The sequence below is a fragment of the Scyliorhinus torazame genome, chromosome 5 (assembly GCF_047496885.1).
Source record: "Scyliorhinus torazame isolate Kashiwa2021f chromosome 5, sScyTor2.1, whole genome shotgun sequence".
NCBI lineage: Eukaryota > Metazoa > Chordata > Chondrichthyes > Carcharhiniformes > Scyliorhinidae > Scyliorhinus > Scyliorhinus torazame.
Genome location: NC_092711.1, coordinates 142,864,948 through 142,882,162, shown reverse-complemented (window position 1 = coordinate 142,882,162; position 17,215 = coordinate 142,864,948). Strand labels below are relative to the sequence as shown.

General features: G+C 48.1%; 1 protein-coding gene and 2 long non-coding RNA genes across 6 annotated transcripts in view; 2 read left to right on the top strand and 1 right to left on the bottom strand.

Moving 5' to 3' along the window:
- The window catches only part of LOC140419927 (uncharacterized), a 378,337-nt gene that overhangs the window by 71,475 nt on the left and 289,647 nt on the right, over positions 1 to 17,215 (top strand). The window lies entirely within an intron of this gene.
- Positions 558 to 6,781, bottom strand: LOC140419913 (uncharacterized). The gene is made up of 2 exons (XR_011946086.1): positions 6,254 to 6,781; positions 558 to 3,181 (listed from the first exon to the last, which is right to left on the bottom strand). It is a non-coding gene; the product is annotated as an uncharacterized lncRNA (long non-coding RNA).
- Positions 9,345 to 16,239, top strand: LOC140419907 (uncharacterized). Of its 4 annotated transcripts, none has more exons than XM_072503949.1 (2): positions 9,345 to 9,536; positions 12,889 to 16,239. In XM_072503949.1, exon 2 carries the CDS (start codon positions 13,233 to 13,235, stop codon positions 14,157 to 14,159), a length of 927 nt encoding a protein of 308 aa, XP_072360050.1. In that variant the 5' UTR covers positions 9,345 to 9,536; positions 12,889 to 13,232; the 3' UTR covers positions 14,160 to 16,239. The 4 variants fall into 4 exon arrangements, with proteins under 4 accessions (XP_072360050.1, XP_072360052.1, XP_072360053.1 ...); XM_072503951.1 differs by lacking the exon at positions 9,345 to 9,536 and adding an exon at positions 9,576 to 10,553; XM_072503952.1 differs by lacking the exon at positions 9,345 to 9,536 and adding an exon at positions 9,645 to 9,662.

Genomic DNA, 17,215 nt, shown 5'->3' with positions numbered 1-17,215 from the left:
GCCGCCTCTTTAGTGTCCGTTACTAGAATTGTTCCATCGATATAGTTTCTTCCATCAATTTGTTCCTTAACTGGATCACAGGTAACTGAGGGATTTCACGAGAAACATCTTTACCCAGCGAGTGGTGAGAATGTGGAACTCACTACCACAGCGAGTGGTTGAGGTAAACAACGTGAATACATTGAAGGGGAAGCTAGATACATACATGCGGGAGAAAGGAATAGAAGGAGATGCTGATGGGGGAGATGAAGAGGGCTGGGTGGAGGCTCATGTGGAACATTAATATTGACAGAGACCAATCAAGATGACTGGCCTGACCCTGTGCTGTAGACTCAATGTAACAGAGGCAAATGTATTTATTTTAGATCCAACTGTAGTGGGGGGAAACCACTATTTACTATCCAGGGTAAAATAAATGTCCTTCATCAGCTTTTTAGGGTAATCTCAGTGGAAATATGCTCTCCCGGGCTGTTACAATCCTGGTCGGGACTGTTAATATTTAAAGAGAAATCCAAACACTCAGTAATTAACTAAAAGAACCGAACCACAGGACTACATTCCTCTTAGCAAAACAAACTTTAATGGAAATTAAACAAAATGAATAAAGTTCATGCTACTAACCTAACACTATGATTGGTAATTATTTAAGTTCTAATCCCATTCTACATTCAGTTCCACCCAAGGGTTCCCTTACACACCAGTCGACGAGGACCCAGGTTCGATCCCGGCCCTGGGTCGCTGTCTGTGTGGAAATTGCACATTCTCCCCGTGTCTGCGTGGGTCTCACCCCCACAAGCCAAAGTTGTGCAGTGTAAGTGGGTTAGCGATGCTAAATTGCCCCTTAACTGAAAAAAAAAATTGTGTACTCTGAATTTATTTATTTTCAAAATCTGTATGAATATTGGCCTCGGGGGCATTATACAGCAGACAAATCCAGGAGGCAAATGTAGGACCGATTGCAAATCTCCCCCAAATCTCAAATAGTTCCATTCCAGCCTATCAAATGTTTTTCAGCATCCAAAGACACAATGACCTCAGGCTCCAGAGCAGTGGAGGGGGAGAGGACAATGTTTAAGAGGCGTTGAGCATTGGCCGACAACGGCCATCCCTTCACAAAGCCTGTCCAATCTTCAGGCACTATAACTGGGAGACACGGCTCCAGCTGGAACGACGCCCTCAGCCAACAGCTTAACATCGGTGTTCAGAAGTGAAATGGGTCGGTACGACCCACCTTCTACTGGGTCCTTGTCCCCCTTGAGGAGCAAAGAAATTGAGGCTCGAGTGAGGGTCAAGGGTAGTGACCCCCTGCACAGCGAGTGGTTAAACATGTCCATTAACAAAGGTATGAGCTGCTCCGAGAACATTTCTAAAATTCAGCTGGGAAGCTGTCCGGACCTGGGGCTTTGCCAGATTGCAGCTGCCCAATACACATCAATATTCCTGCCCGGCACAGGGGGGGGAATCCAATTCCCATCTCCTGCCTCCCTCTCCGGTCGAGAAATGTAAACCATCCAAAAAAAACATCATACCTGATGTGTTTGGAGGCTCCGACTCATACAGCTCACGGTGATATGAACCGAAAGCTGCATTAACCTGGAGAGGAGCTGATCCAGGTTATCTTCCTTATTCCGAAGGTGATCAGCCTTCTCCCCATGTTTGTGCAAGGTGTCCCTGGAACACCGTAACTGACCCACAGCCTTAACCATAGATATCAGTTCAAATTGGAGCTGTAATTTCTTCCTGTACGTCAGTCGCTCCGGTGTTGGGACAAGTAAATATTGGCGGACAACTTCCAAAATGGAGTCCACCAGTCTTTGTTGCTCCAATCTCTGTTTTCATGGTGTGAGCTTTATAGGAGATCATTTCCCCCATGATTACATCTTTAGGGCCTCCCAGAGTGTGGAAGGAGATATTGACTCTGATTTGTTGAGCTTTGGCCGCAGACAACCACTCACAACATTTGTCATCAGACCTCAGCGTGGTGTCGAGTCTCCAAGGTGGGCGTTGGGAAGGGCCAAAATCAACAAAATGAGGGGCGTGGTCAGAGATGACAATTGCCGAATATTCGGCTGCCGCCACTGAAGGGAGGAGGGACTTAGCAACAATAAAACATCAATTTGGGAATAACAAGACTCCACTAAAATTACATTTAAGCTCCTATTCACAAACTTAACCCCCTGTCAGAATGAACATGGTTCAGTCCTGGATGTGATTAACAGCAGCAATAACGGCAGAATCCAACCCCTGTCATCACTCGTGAACTCGCTGGTGTCTCCGCAGGTGTGTTGACTGAGTGAATCCCTTCCCCCGCACCGTGCAGGTGAACGGCCTCTCTCCAGTGTGAACTCGCTAATGTCTCCGCAGGCTGGATGAATGTCTGAATCCCTTCCCACACTGAGAGCAGGTGAATGGCTTCTCTCCAGTGTGAATTCGCTGGTGTATCCGCAGTGTGGATAACTGAATAAATCCCATCCCACACTGAGAGCAAATGAATAGCTTCTCCCCAGTGTGAATTCGCTGATGTTTCCACAGGGTGGATGAATGTCCAAATTCGTTCCCACACTGAAGGCAGGTGAATGGCTTCTCCCCAGTGTGAACCCGCTGGTGTGTCTGTAGGTGGGATAACTGAGTGAATCCCCTCCCACACGGAGAGCAGATGAACGGCTTCTCCCCAGTATGAACTCGCAGGTGTGTCTGTAGGTGGGATAACTGAGTGAATCCCTTCTCACACTGAGAGCAGGTGAATGGCCTCTCCCCAGTGTGACTGCGTCGATGAGATTCCAGCTCTGATGGGAAACTGTATCACTTCCCGCAATCTCCACATTTCCACGGTTTCTCCATGTTTTGGGTCTCCTCGTGTCTCTCCAGGTCCAACAGTCAGTTGAAACCTCGTCCACACACACAACACGTGTACAGTCTCTCCCCGCTGTAAATGGTGCGATGTGTTTTCAGGCTGTGTAACTGGTTAAAGCTCTTTCCACAGTCAGTGCTCTGGAACACTCTCACTCGTGTGTGTGTGTCTCGGTGCTTTTCCAGTCACACTGATGTTTAAAATCTTTTGGAGTCAACAGGTCGGGCAAACATTTCTCCTTCCAGATTTAATGGTCGATGAACCGAGTGACTGTCAGATCTGGACGTGATGTTTGAGATTTCTGTCTGTAAATCCTATCCTTTTAACATCCTGTAAAAGGAGTTTACAAAAGACATCATTGTCAGTACAGGATAGAAATTCAGAACAGATTATTTTAATTTCTTTGGAACATTCTTTCCTCTCTCGTTCCCCAAAAGCTGTAAATCTCCATCCCACACACTCTCCCTCCATTCTCACTCTGCTGTATCTAATATTCACCCTCCCAATTCTGCTGAAGATGCTGATTCAGGCTGATTGACAAATCCATGCTCACTGCTTCCTGTCCTGGACACAGAGGTCATAAGAAATAGGAGCTGCAGTTGGCCATTTGGCCCATCGAGCCTGCTCAACCATTCAATGAGATCCATCCCAACAGAACCCGCCTGCGAGTGATCAACGAGGCAAAGGCTAAAACATCCCCCGCTATTGCCTGCAACTCCGGCACGTCCGACACCCCGAACATGTCCCCCAGGGGACTGGGCTCTAAATCCACACACAAGATCACCGACATGGTGCTGAAGAACAACCTCCAAAATTTCTCCCAACTTCGGGCAGGACTAGAAGATGAGAACATGATTGGCTGATCCCCTCCCTACACCGCTCACAAATATCCTCCACCCCCTCAAACAACTAGGTCAGGTGGCTCTGTGTACTACCTTTAGCTGCATTAACTCCAGCCTCGCACACGAGGTTGAGGCGTTCACCCTCCGCAGCCCCTCACACCACAGCCCCTCCTCCAGCTCCACCCCCACTTCCTCACATAAATCGCCGAGACGACCCTCCTGCCGAACTCCATCACTGACACCATCCCCTCCATCAAAGAGGAAGGCGGTGTCACCGGAAAGGTTGGAAAATCCTTTTTTGCGAAGTCCTGCACCTGCATCTACCTGAAAACCCCTCCCCTTGTGAGACCCTAAACTTCTCCGCCAACTCCCTAAACTCGCAAACTGCCCCTATAGAAATAAGTCCTTCATTTCCATCACCCCCTCGCTCCTCCCATCCCCAAAACGATGCAGCCATCCTCCCCAGCTCAAATCTGTGGTTCCCTCGGATTGGCATCAACTTTGACCTCAACCCCCCCAACCTAAAGTGCTGCACAAATTGTCTCTATATTTTCAGCAAGGCCACCACCACAGGACTCCCTGAGAACTATCCTGGGGAAACGGGAGCAGCGCCATCGCCAGCACCTGCAACCCCCACCCCTTACAATAGCCAGTCTCCATCCTCTCCCACAAAACCTCCATCTCTCTGCTCCAAACATGCACCTTCTTCACGTTTGCCGCCCAATAATAGTCTAACAGGTTCGGAAGTGCCAAGCCTCTGACTGTCGCCCTTTCTGAATCACTGTCTTCCTAATCCTTGTAACCGACCCCCCACACAAATGACAAAACCAACCTATCCACCCCATAAAGAACGATTTCGGCAAAAAGACCGATAAAAATAAAAACCACAGCACAATGTTCATCTTAACCAGTTGCACCCGGGTAGTGGATAGATTTAATGCCTTCTCTGCTTCCAAGATCAATTTTACTGAGTCCAAGGTGGGGAGGGGTTGAGGGCCCCCTCCTCTTGCTAACTTCCCCTTCAGATGGTTCCCCCTTGGGAGTTAAATATCTGGGAATGTCAATGGCCCCCTCTTTCAAACAGCTATTTGGGCCACCTTTCCACAGCTAATGGTGACTATTAGGTGGGTCCTTGCCCGGTGGTCGGCTCTTCCAATTTCATGGCGAGGGAGGATCGCCTTCATTAAAATGAATGTGGTGCCCAGACTGTTGTACCCTCTGCAGATGCTGCCTATACTGCTGTCAACCAGAGTCGTTAGGGGAATTAATGGGATGATTAGTACATTTATCTGGAACAAAAAGAAACCTCGCCTCAAGTTTATTAAGCTCCAATCAACAGGAGCTAAGGGAGGGTTGGGTCTCCGGAATATCGGGCTATATCAATTGGCCTCTCATCTAAGGTTCATAAGGGATTGGGTGAGAATGGACCCAACATCCCTCTGGCTCGATATAGAAGCAGACCAGTCACTTCTCCCTCTATCCAAAACTGGCATAGGCGGATTACAGAATGCACCCCCATGGAATGTTTAATGTCTGTAGTTCATTAAAAGTCTGATATATTTGGTAAATTATGTGACCCCTATCTCAGATATATAAGTTCCAATTTGACTGACTTGCTCTTCCAGGGATTTCCATCAGTGAATTAAATTCAACTTAGGTCGGGAGTCGGGCACAGTGAGGCACGGTGGTTAGCACTGCTGCCGCACAGAGCCAGGGACCCAGGTTAGATTCCTTGAGTGGCTATCTGTGTGGAGTTTGCTCGATCTCTGTGTCTGCTCCGGTTTCCTCCCACAGTCCAAAGATGTGCAGGTTCAGTGAATTCATCATGCTAAATTGCCCCTTCGTGTCCAAAGGTGTTAGGTTAGGTGGGTTGACCATGATCAATGCATGAGGTTACGGGGATAGGGTGGGAAGTGTGCCTCCGTGGAGTGCTTTTTCTGAGGGTCAGTGCAGATTGAAGGACAGAATTGCCTCCTTCCGCACTGTAGAGATTCTAAGTCATCTATGTTATGTTATTCATTTGAATTCGACTATGCTGTTAGTCCATTTGTAATATTTTGGGGGGTGTGTCCTGCATTATTATCCTTCCATTTTTATATAATCTTACCCTCTTTCTCCACTCACTATGTTAACCTGTTAACTGGTTGTTCAATGGATCAGGCAGTTCATCTCGAGGCTCTGGTCGCTCAAATATCCTGTTACGAATTAATTCTGCAATGTGTTGCTTGTATTTATGCTGGCCGTATCAGTTCTGCACTGTACCCATTTTCCACAAAATTTCTATTATTCTGTTGCATTCATTGTTTAAAAAACATATCAAAAGAAATATTAAAAATATTAACTCATTCATGAATACTCCACTGATCCCTTTTGAAGAGAAATCCAGAAACTAACACTCTTGAGGTAAGAGATTACTGTAAATATATACCATAGCTACAGCACAATAATACACTACTAAAATAATAATAAATATACTTCATTATAGAACTATAAATAATATATCTAATCTGTACCATTTAACAACACTGGACATATCTCTGTCCGATATTAATTTACTGACCTCTTAAATGTCAGCCATCTCCTGGGGAAAGCAGCCCTTTAATTGTGAACTTCAGGAAACAGACCATTCTTTTAACCCAAATAAATAAACGTGTCAAGCTGAGGGAACAAAGGATGTGAATGTCTTTGAGAGACAGAGAGAGAGAGACCTGGGCCAAGCTTTGCAGAGTCTGCACCCTCCCTGGATTCACTTCCTTTCCCTTCAGTTGCTGCAAGTGACCAACTGAAGGTGAGAATGAGAAAAGAAAATGTTTTACTCCCAGATGTTGGAGACAGGAGGAGGTTTTACCTTCACATCCGCTGTGACATCACAATAGAGCCCTGCCTGAATCAGCCAATTGGAATTACTCTATTCCGAAGTGTCGTCACTGAGTTCCAGTGCGCGGTCGCGGGAGGCCCGCCCCCACCCGTTCAACCCCCTCCTTCGACACCTCGAGACCAGGTTTCCAGGCAACCGGCTGACGGCTGCGACCAGAGCTGGAGGCGGCTCGGTGATCTCCCCCCTGCCTGAGACTGCGCATGTTTGAAGGAGAGTGGAAGCTGCGCGTGTGCAGGCGAGCTTAACTCCTGAGAGGCATTGACCAATGGGAAGAGTTGCACGACCGGAAGGAGTCTGGTCCTCCAGCCAATCAGAGCGCGGGGTTTGTGTGACGGAGCTTCACTCCGGCGGAAACTTCCTCCTGTGCCTTCATCAAACAAACCTCCAGACGCCGCTGGTTCTCCAGCATTCTGCACCTTTCATCAGCAGTGACGCAAATGATCACCCCCCCGGGATGAGCTTTACATGAGCTTGACGGAGTTGTCAAATATAATTTTCAGGGTCACAGGATAAAGCAACATAGTTCCCTTCAAACTTCATCAAAGTCTCGATGCTTCGTTTGTGTTGCTGTTGAAAAATCCTGGAATAAGGAAATCCTCACTCCCTCATGGAGGCAGGTCCCACCTCGCCTTACCCGTCTTCAGGACCTTCTGGTGATCTTTCAAGTTGTGGAAGTGAATGATTACAGGCACAAAGAACAAAGAAATGTACAGCACAGGAACAGGCCCTTCGGCTCTCCAAGCCCGTGCCGACCATGCTGCCCAACTAAACTACAACCTTCTACACTTCCTGGGTCCGTATCTCTCTATTCCCATCCTATTCATGTAGGATGAAAACTATTCCTCGGCCTCAAAGACAGGATCCGATGCCCTTTCTAATTTGAAACACCCAGGCTTCACATCCAGCTTGAGAAAACGTGGCAGCCGGTCCTTGAAGAACCTAACGGGAGCCTCACCCTCCACACCTTCTGGCAGGCCGACAACTCGGATGTTCTTTCTCTGACCTTCAGTTTTCCAAATCCTCCAGGACCTCCCTCACGTCACTCGGCCGGTTTTCCCAGGATTTAATTCTTGCCTTCACCGAGGAGGCAACTTGCTCAACATTCAGGATTCTCTCCTCGGGATCGTTGATCTTTTCCTTGATGTTTTGCAGCTCGGCCTCATGAGCTCACAGATATTGAGTCAGCACACTCAGCCTCTGGTCAGTAACACGGAGAATGTCGCTGACATAGATCGGCCAATGATTCCATAGAATAGATGAGCAGGCTCGATGGGCCAAATGGCCAACTGCAGATCCTATTTGTTACGGTCTCTGTGACCAGGACAGGAAGCAGTGAGCAGGGATATGTCAATCAGCCTGAATCAACACCTTTAGGAGAATTGGGAGGGTGAATATTAGATACAGCAGAGTGAGAATGGAGGGAGAGTGTGTGGGACGGAGATTTACAGCATTTGGGAAATAAGACAGAAAAGAATGTTCTCTAGCAACTAGAATTGTCTGTTCTGAATTTCTATCCAGTGCTGACAGTGATGTCTTTTGGAAATTGTTTTTCCAGGATATTAGAAGAGGAGGAATTACAGACAAAAATCTGAAACGTCATCTCTTAATCTGACTGAGTCTCTCAATTCCTTGGAACTGAATATCACCGGACTTTGAATCAAGAAGGAGAAATGTTTGTCTGTTCTTTCGGCTTCAAAAGATTTCAACCATCTGGGTGACTGGAAAAGCACCGAGACACACACACCCGAGTGAGAGTGTTCCAGAGTATTGACTATGGAAAGAGCTTTAACCAGTTACACAGCCTGAAAAGACATTGCATCATTTACAGCGGGGAGAGACAGTACACGTGTTCTGTATGTGGACGAGGCTTCAACTGATTGTCAAACCTGGAGAAACACAAAGAGACCTCAAACATGGAGAAACTATGGAAATGTGGGGACTGTGGGAAGGGATTCAGGGCTCCATCTCAGCTGGAAGCTCATCGACGCATTCACACTGGGGAGAGGCCATTCACCTGTTCTCAGCGTGAGAAGGGATTCACTTTGTTATCCAGCCTGAAGTCACACCAGCGAATTCACAGTAGGAAGAGGCCATTCACTTGCTCTCATTGTGAGAAGGGATTCACTCAGATATCCAACCTGCGGATACACCAGTATGTTCACACTGGGGAGAGGCCATTCACTTGCTCTCAGTGTGAGAAGGGATTCACTCAGTTATCCAACCTGCGGATACACCAGTATGTTCACACTGGGGAGAGGCCGTTCACCTGCTCTCAGTGTGAGAAGGGATTCACTGATTCATCGAACCTGCGCAGGCATCAGTGGGTTCACACTGGGGAGAGGCCGTTTACCTGCTCTCAGTGTGAGAAGGGATTCACTACTTCATCGAGCCTGCGGACACACCAGCGAGTTCACACTAGGGAGAGACCGTTCACCTGCTCTCAGTGTGAGAAGGAATTCACTTGGTTATCCACCCTGCGGAACCACCAGCGAGTTCACACTGGGGAGAAGACGTTAACGTGCTCTTAGTGAGAGAAAGGATTCCGAGATCCACCCTGCAGGAATACTAGCGAGTTCACACCTGGAAGAGGCCATTCAACTGCTCTGAGCAGGGGAGACATTCAATGAACCGTCCCAACTACGGATTCACTAGTGAGTTAATTCTGGGGAGAGACCATTCATCTGCTCTCAATGTGGGGAGGGGTTTTGTGATTCATCACACCTGTTGTGACTCCAACAAGTTCACAATAAATTACAGATGTTGGCTCCGTTGTTATTGGTTCTGCTCTCACTTACATCCAGGACTGCATTTTGTTCATTCTAACATCTGGTGACTGGTGATGATTGGAGGGTTTCTTTCTGCTGGACTGGCCGGTCTAACACCTCTGCCTCCGGTGGGCTGACCATTTTTGAGGCTAGTTGCGATTACCTGGTTCCTTGTTTGATGAGGAGCACAAAATGAAAAGGTGTTTGCACGTTGGAAGTTATTTAGTTCCCAAAGCAGCCACGTTGCCATGAAGATGGGCTATGGTGGTTACAGGGTTCTTTTGTCTAATTTATCTGGGTGTTTCTCGCAGAAGGAAACTATCATGGTATGAGGAGCAAGTTGACTGTGGTAGTTTGGGAAATTACAATAAACATATAACTGAAAGTGGCAACGCAGGTGGATCAGGTAGCTAAGAAGGCATATGGCATGCTTGTCTTCATTGGTTGGGGCATTGAGTATAAAAATTGGCAAGTCATGCCCATCTCCGAGAGAACCCCGTCATGGTCCCTCTCAAGGCAAACTTTATTTTCTCAAGACTGAGAAACCCAGCCATGTCACCAAATCAGGTCTCCATACTCGGGGGTTTCGAGTCCCTCCACATCCGGCTATCAGGGAGGCAAAGGCCAAAACCTCGGACTCTTTCGCTTCCTGAACTCCCGGATCGTCTGACACACCAAAGATCGCTATCTCTGGACTCGGCACCACCTGCGTGTTTAGGATCTTGGACATTGCCTTCGCGATTCCCTGCCAGAATCCTTTGAGAACCGGACATGCCCAGAACATATGGATATGGTTCGCTGGGCTTCCCGCACATCTATCCTTAACCCCAAAGAACTTGCTAACTCTTGCTGCCGTCATGTGTGCCTGATGGACCACCTTAAACTGAATTAAGCTAAGCCTGGCACATGATGAAGAGGAATTGACCCTATTTAGGGCTTCCGCCCATAGGCCTGCATCCAGCTCCCGCCTAGCTCCTCCTCCCACTTGCCCTTAAGCTCCACCACTGGGGCTTCCTCCGCCTCCTGTAGTTCTTGGTAGATGTCCGACACCTTCCCCTCTCCTATCCAGGTGCCAGAGACCACCCTATCCTTTATCCTACGTGGGGGTAGCAACGGAAATGCCACCACCTGTTTTTTAGAAAGGCGCGGACCTGAAGGTATCTGAAGGCATTTCCAGAGGGCAGATTAAATTTCTCCTCCAGCTCTGAACTAAAGAGGTTTGTGTGCACACAGATATTGACATGAAGGGTTTTTTATATTCACAGACCCTGAAGCAGATTATTGCAAGTCGCACTGAGGTGATTTCAGGTGGTGCTATTCCCATGTGTTTGCTGTCCTTGTCCTTCATGACAGTCAAGGTTATGGGTTTAGAAGTTGATGTCGAAGGAGCTCTGTTGAGTTCATAATCATAGAATTTACAGTGCAGAAGGAGGCCATTCAGCCCATCGAGTCTGCACCGGCCCTTGGAAAGAGCACCCCACTTAAGACCACGCCTCCACCCTATCCCCTTAACCCAGTAACCCCACCAAACCTTTTTGGACACTAAGGGCGATTTATCTTGGCCAATCCACCTAACCTGCACATCTTTGGACTGTGGGAGGAAACCGGAGCACCCAGAGGAAATCCATGCAGACCTGGGGAGAATGTGCAGACTCTGCACAGACAATGACCCAAGCCAGGAATTCAACCTGGGACCCTGGAGCTGTGAAGCAACTGTGCTGTCCCAACCACTGTGCTACCGAGTTGCCCCACCACTGTGCTACCATGAACCATCTTGTAGATGGTACACACACTGCCACCATTGTGCTCTGGAGGTCAAGGGAGTCACTGTTTCAGGTGATGGATGGGGCACTGAGCAAGCAGATGCTTTGTCCTGTGTAAAACATGATGTGGAGATGCCGGCGTTGGACTGGGCGGGGGGGGGGGGGGGGGGGGGGGGGTGAGGAAGCATAGTAAGAAGTCTCACAACACCAGGATAAAGTCAATAGGTTTATTTGAAATCACAAACATTCAGAGGACTGCTCCTTCTACAGGTCTCACTTCACCTGATGAAGGAGCAGTGCTCCAAAACCTTTTTGATTTCAAATAAACCTGTTGGACTTTAACCTGGTGTTGTGAGACGTCTTACTGTATAAAACAGACTCCATAATTTGAATAAGACTGGCTGATAAATAATAATTGTTGTCGGAAAGGACTGTGACTGAGAAAATATAACCAATTCAGTCCACTTGAAAAAAGATCTGCTCTTCAAATTATATTGGAAGAAATCCCATTTGAAGTTTGTGGTTGAATTTATTGCCTCAGCAGCTCACTCAGGTACCGGACTGGCAAAGGCATTGATTGGACAATAGTGGAAACAATGATCTGAAATGTTCTGTGAGTGAAACATTTTCTCCTTAATCCAGAATGGACTATGTCAGAGTTAAAGGCAATACCAGGCTAAATTACATTGAATATACAGCACAGAAACAGGCTTTTCAGCCCAACCAATCTCTGCCAGTATTTTTACTTCACTTCATCCTCCTCCCATGCTTTCCCATCTGACTCTATCAGTGAGTCCGTCTGTTTATTTCTCCCTCATGTGTTCATCCAGCTTCCTCTTCAATATATCGATGTTATTCACCTCCACCACTCACTGTGGTAGTGAGTTCCACATTCTCACTACTCTCTGGAAAGAAGTTTCTCCTGAATTCAATTTTGCTCTTACCCCTACAAGTGTGAAACCCCCCCTCCCCATTTCATCCCAGTACAAGGAGTTTGGAGACTGGAGTCCGGATAAGCAATGGCGGCCATCAGTGCCAGAATCCCCCGCGGTAACGGAACCACTCTATTCACCGAGCGGGTTGCCCGGACTGCGCATGTCCCTGGGAGCGATGGGAAGCTGCGCATGTGCAGAGAGAACCCAGCCTCTGACCTTTCTGCTGAGGTGTTGACCAATGGGAACAGTTGGAGGACCGGAAGGACTCTGTCTCTGAAGGAAAAGGAAGTGAATCCAGGGAGGGTGCAGACTCTGGAAAGGTTGGCCCAGGCCTCTCGGTGAGTGCACGGATTGTGCGAAAATTGGAGGGGTGGTAAATAGTGAGAAGGATAGCCTTTGGTTACAGGGATAATAAGCTTTAATATTGACAAAAGCGGCGTCCATCCAATTCAGTCAGAAAGTATTGATCATCTCTGCTTGAGAACCTTCATAGGCAGAAAGTTCCAGATCATGATCAATCACTACCTCCTGTATCTGAACCAACTGATACAATCCTATACATTAAACACAATTTTCGTCCTGTTACATATTTCCGTTAGGCTGGCAGTCTGCATGAAGATTTCCAGGGCCCTCTGTCCACGATTGTAAGCAGTGAGCATGGATCTGTCAATCAGCCTGAATCAGCACCTTCAGGAGAATTGGGAGCAGAGTGAGATTGGAGGGAGAGTGTGTGGGACGGAGATTTACAGCTTTTGGAGAATGAGAGAAAAGAATATTCCATAGAAACTAGAAAAGTCTGTTCTGAATTCCGATCCTGTACTGACAATGATGTACTTTGTAAACTCCTTTTACAGGATATCAGAAGAGGAAGAATTACAGACAGAAATCTCAAACCAAACCTCACGTCCCGATTTGACAGATTCACTCAATTCACGGGGACTTGAATATCATCAGCCTTTGAATCGAGAAGGAAAAAGGTTTGTCTGTTCTGCCTGCTTCAGATGGTTTTAACCATCAGTGTGACTGGAAAATCACCGAGACACACAGACCTGAATGAGAGTGTTCCAGAGCACTGACTGGAAAGAGCTTTAACCAGTTACACAAACTGAAAATAAACAGCACGGAGAGACCGTACACGAGTTCTGTGTGAGCCTTCAATTGACTGTCCAACCTGGAGAGACACAAGGACACCAGCACCATGGAGAAACCATGGAAATGTGGGGACTGTGGGAAGAGATTCAGATTCCCATCTATACTGGAAACTCATCAACGCATTCACACTGGGGAGAGGCCATTCACCTGCTCTCAGTGTGGGAAGGGATTCATTACGTTGTCCAACCTGAAGAAGCACCAGCCAGTCCATGTCGGGGAGAAGCCATTCACCTGCTCCACGTGTAGGAAGGGGTTCAGTACTTCATCCGAACTGCATACACACCAACAAGTTCACACTGAGGAGAGACCATTCACCCACAGTGAATGTGGGAAGGGATCTACTCGGGTATCCAATCTGCTGGGCCACACTGTCACTCACAGCAATGAGAGACCCTTTAAATGCTCTGACTGTGGGAGCAGCTTCAAAAGGTCTCACAAACTGATGAACCATCAGTGCATTCACACCAGGGAGAGACCGTTCAGCTGCTCTCACTGCACAAAGAGGTTTCGAAACTCATCCCATCTGCTGATACACCAGATCCTGCACACCGGAGAGAGGCCGTTCACCTGCTCTCAGTGTAGAAAGGGATTCACTCAAATAAGCAACCTGCGGAGACACGAGCGAATTCACACTGGGAAGAGGCCGTTCACCTGCTCTGATTGTGGGAAGGGATTTACTCGGTTATCCCACCTACAGACACACCAGCAAATTCACACTGGGGAGAGGCCGTTCACCTGCTCTGACTGTGGGACAGGATTCACCCGGTTATCCCACCTGCAGGCACACCAGCGAATTCACACTGGGGAGAGGCCGTTCACCTGCTCTGACTGTGGGAAGAGATTCACTCAGTTACCCAATCTGCAAGCACACCAGCGAGTTCACACTGGGGAGAGGCCATTCATCTGCACAGTGTGTGGGAAGGGATTCACTTGGTCAACACTTCTGCTGAGACACCAGCGAGTTCACAAGTGATGACAGGGGTTGGATTCTGCTGTTATTGCTGCTGTTAATCACATCCAGGACTGAGCCATGTTCATTCTGACACTTGGTGAAGTGGGAGGGTCGGAGAGTTTCTTTCTGCTGGACCGGCCAGTCTCACGACTTTGCCTCCAGTGGGCTGATGCTCTTTGAGCCTGGGAGAGCACATTTCCACTGAAATGGTCCACGAAAGCTGATGAAGGACATTTATTTTATCCTGAATAGTAAATAGTGTTTTTCCCCCATTACAGGTAGATCTAAAATAAATACAGAAAGAACTGGAAAAACGCAGCAGGTCTGGCAGCACCTGTGAGAGAGAAACAGGTAATATTCCACGTCCAATGTAACTCTACCTCAGAACTAAAGAGAGGGAGAAATGTGATGGGTTTGATGCTGGTGAGAAAGGGGGGAGGATGAGACAGAACAAAAGATAAAATAAGGGATTGGTGAGATGAAATGACAAAAATGTCCTGGAACGACACCAGTGGAGGCCATGAGTTAATCAGCCGAACACAAGGTGACTTCTGCTTGGAAGCTTGGATTCCTGGCCCTTTCTGCCCGGTTAATGGGCACTTTGTTTGTAAAAAGTGCAGAATAAGTGGAGGGAGTTGGTTATTCCTCCAAAGTGGAATATCAGCAGGTTACAACACCTGGCAAAAGTCGAGTATAGCCTTGGCTTGAGATGCAGGATCTGTGTGGTGCAGCAGCTGAGAGTATGGCGGAGTTGGAGGGTGTTTCGGCAGCATCGGAAAGAGATGCAAGAGGATTGAGGAAACAGTAGCCCCTCTTTGTGGGACATTGGAGCGGGTGGTGGAACGCCTGCAGTCACAAGGTGCAATGATCCAAGAGGTGGAAAGGACGCTGTTGGATCCCAGTGATCAGATCGTGTTGCTGGAGGCAGAGATGGTGATGCTGGGAGAGGCCTGCAAGGTGCTGAGGGCGAAGGTGGACGACCAGGAGAATCAGTCCAGGCGACAGAATCCACAAATTGTAGGTCTGAGGAAGGAGTGGAGGGAACGAGTGCCACGGGTAATGTATTGAAAATGTTCACGAAGCTGGTTGAGGAGGGGTTCTTTGATAAGGTCCCAGAGGTGGATCGGGCTCCCCGATCATTACAACGGAGACCGAGAGCTGGGGAGCCGCCTTGGGCAGTGATCGGCCTGATGCACAAGTTCCAGGAGGAGAGGATTCTGATGTGGGTGAAGTCGACGTGAGACTGTAGCTGGGAGGGGAATCTGATCCGGATCTACCAGGACACTGGGGCCTACCTGGCCAAATGGCAGGCGGGTTGTAACAGGGCCCAGGCGGCGCTCTTTCGACCAAGGTCTGGTTCGGGGTGTTGTATCCGGACAAACTCTGGGTGACTTTCACAACGTCAAAGGACAGACGAAGCGGATGACTTGGTCAAGGAGCATGGGTTGGGGGAGGAGTAATGGTGGGATCTGTTCTGTCTCGACGTGTCTCTACAAGTTTTGTAAATGTTACGTTTTTTGCATGTTATGACTCGAGCTCGTATGGCTGGGTTCTTCCCTGAGGTGTGGTACAGGAGGGGGCCTGTCAATCATGCTCACATGTTTTGGGTGTGCCCGAAGTTGGGGGATTCTGGCCATTGATTTCCAAGACCCTGCCGGAAGTGTGGGGGTGACGATGACGCCGTGCTCTTTGGTGGGGCTTTCTGGTGTTTCGGATCAGCCAGAGCTGCTGGAGGGGAAGCGGGTCTTCACCACTCTGATTGCCCTGCGGAAAATCTCACTGGGTTGGAGGTCGGTTGCTCCACCGAAGGTTGGAGGTCGGTTGCTCCACCGAAGGTATCGGCATGGTTGAGGGATTTGGAGAAGACTACGTTCTCCGAGGGTGAAGAGGGTTCTACGTAAGACGGAGGGTCTTTCTGTCTCTATTTGAGGATTTGTTTGTTGCCGTGGGGGGGGGGGGGGTCAGTTGGGAAAGGGATGTTGGGGTAGTTTAGGGAGGAAAAGGGGGAAAATGACAAACTGTTTGAAAGCCAATGGTATTTGATTGTTGTTTATTTGTATAATTGATTGTGGTTGGAATAAAATACATATATTAAAAACGCAAACTAAAAGTCTAATGATCTTGTCTATTATTGGTAGAAAAACACCATCTGGTTTACTAATGCCCGTTAGGGAAGGAAATCTGCCTCCTTACCTGATCTGGACTACATGTGACTCCAGATCCACAGCAATGTGGTTGACTCTGAAATGACCCAGCACAAAGCTGTAAGAATCTGCAAGGATGTTTATTCCATAGAATGGAATTCTACAGTACAGAAGGGGACCATTCAGCCCATCGAGTCTGCACGGACCCTACCAAGAGCAGCTACCTCAGTATATCCCCCCACCATATCCCCATAATCCCACTTAACCTGTATATCTTTGGACTGTGGGAGGACTCCAGAGCGATGGAGGAAACCCATGGAAACACGGGGAGAATGTGCAAACTCCACACAGCCAGTCACCCAAGGCTGGAATTGAATCCGGGTCGCTGGCACTGCGAGGCAGGAGTGATATTATGAATAAAACCGGACTATTTGTATGCCAGACATCAAAAGCAGCAATCAATAGAAGAGCTAAACGATCCAACAACAAATGGATCAGATCTGAGCTCTGCAGTCCTGCAAGTATCTTTGAGCCACACAAATGCCAGGCAATGACCACCTCCCTCATGAGAGAATCTAACCACCTCCCCATGACATTCAATGGCATTACCATTGCTAAATACCCCACTATCAACATCTTGGGGGTTACCATTGACCAGAAACTGAACTGGACTAGCCATAAAATACTGTGGCTACAAGAGTGGGTCAGAGGCTGGGAATCCTGCTGTGAGTCACTCACCTCCTCATTCCTGAAAGCCTGCCCATTATCTCGAGTTCAGGAGTGTGGTGGATCACTCTCCAGTTACCTGGCTGAGTGCATCTCCAAAATTAAATAAGGTCGGCACCTTCCAAGACAATGCAGCTTGTTTCACTGGCACCCAGCCCACAAACATTCACTCCCTCCACCACCAAAGCACAGTAGCAGCAGTGTGTG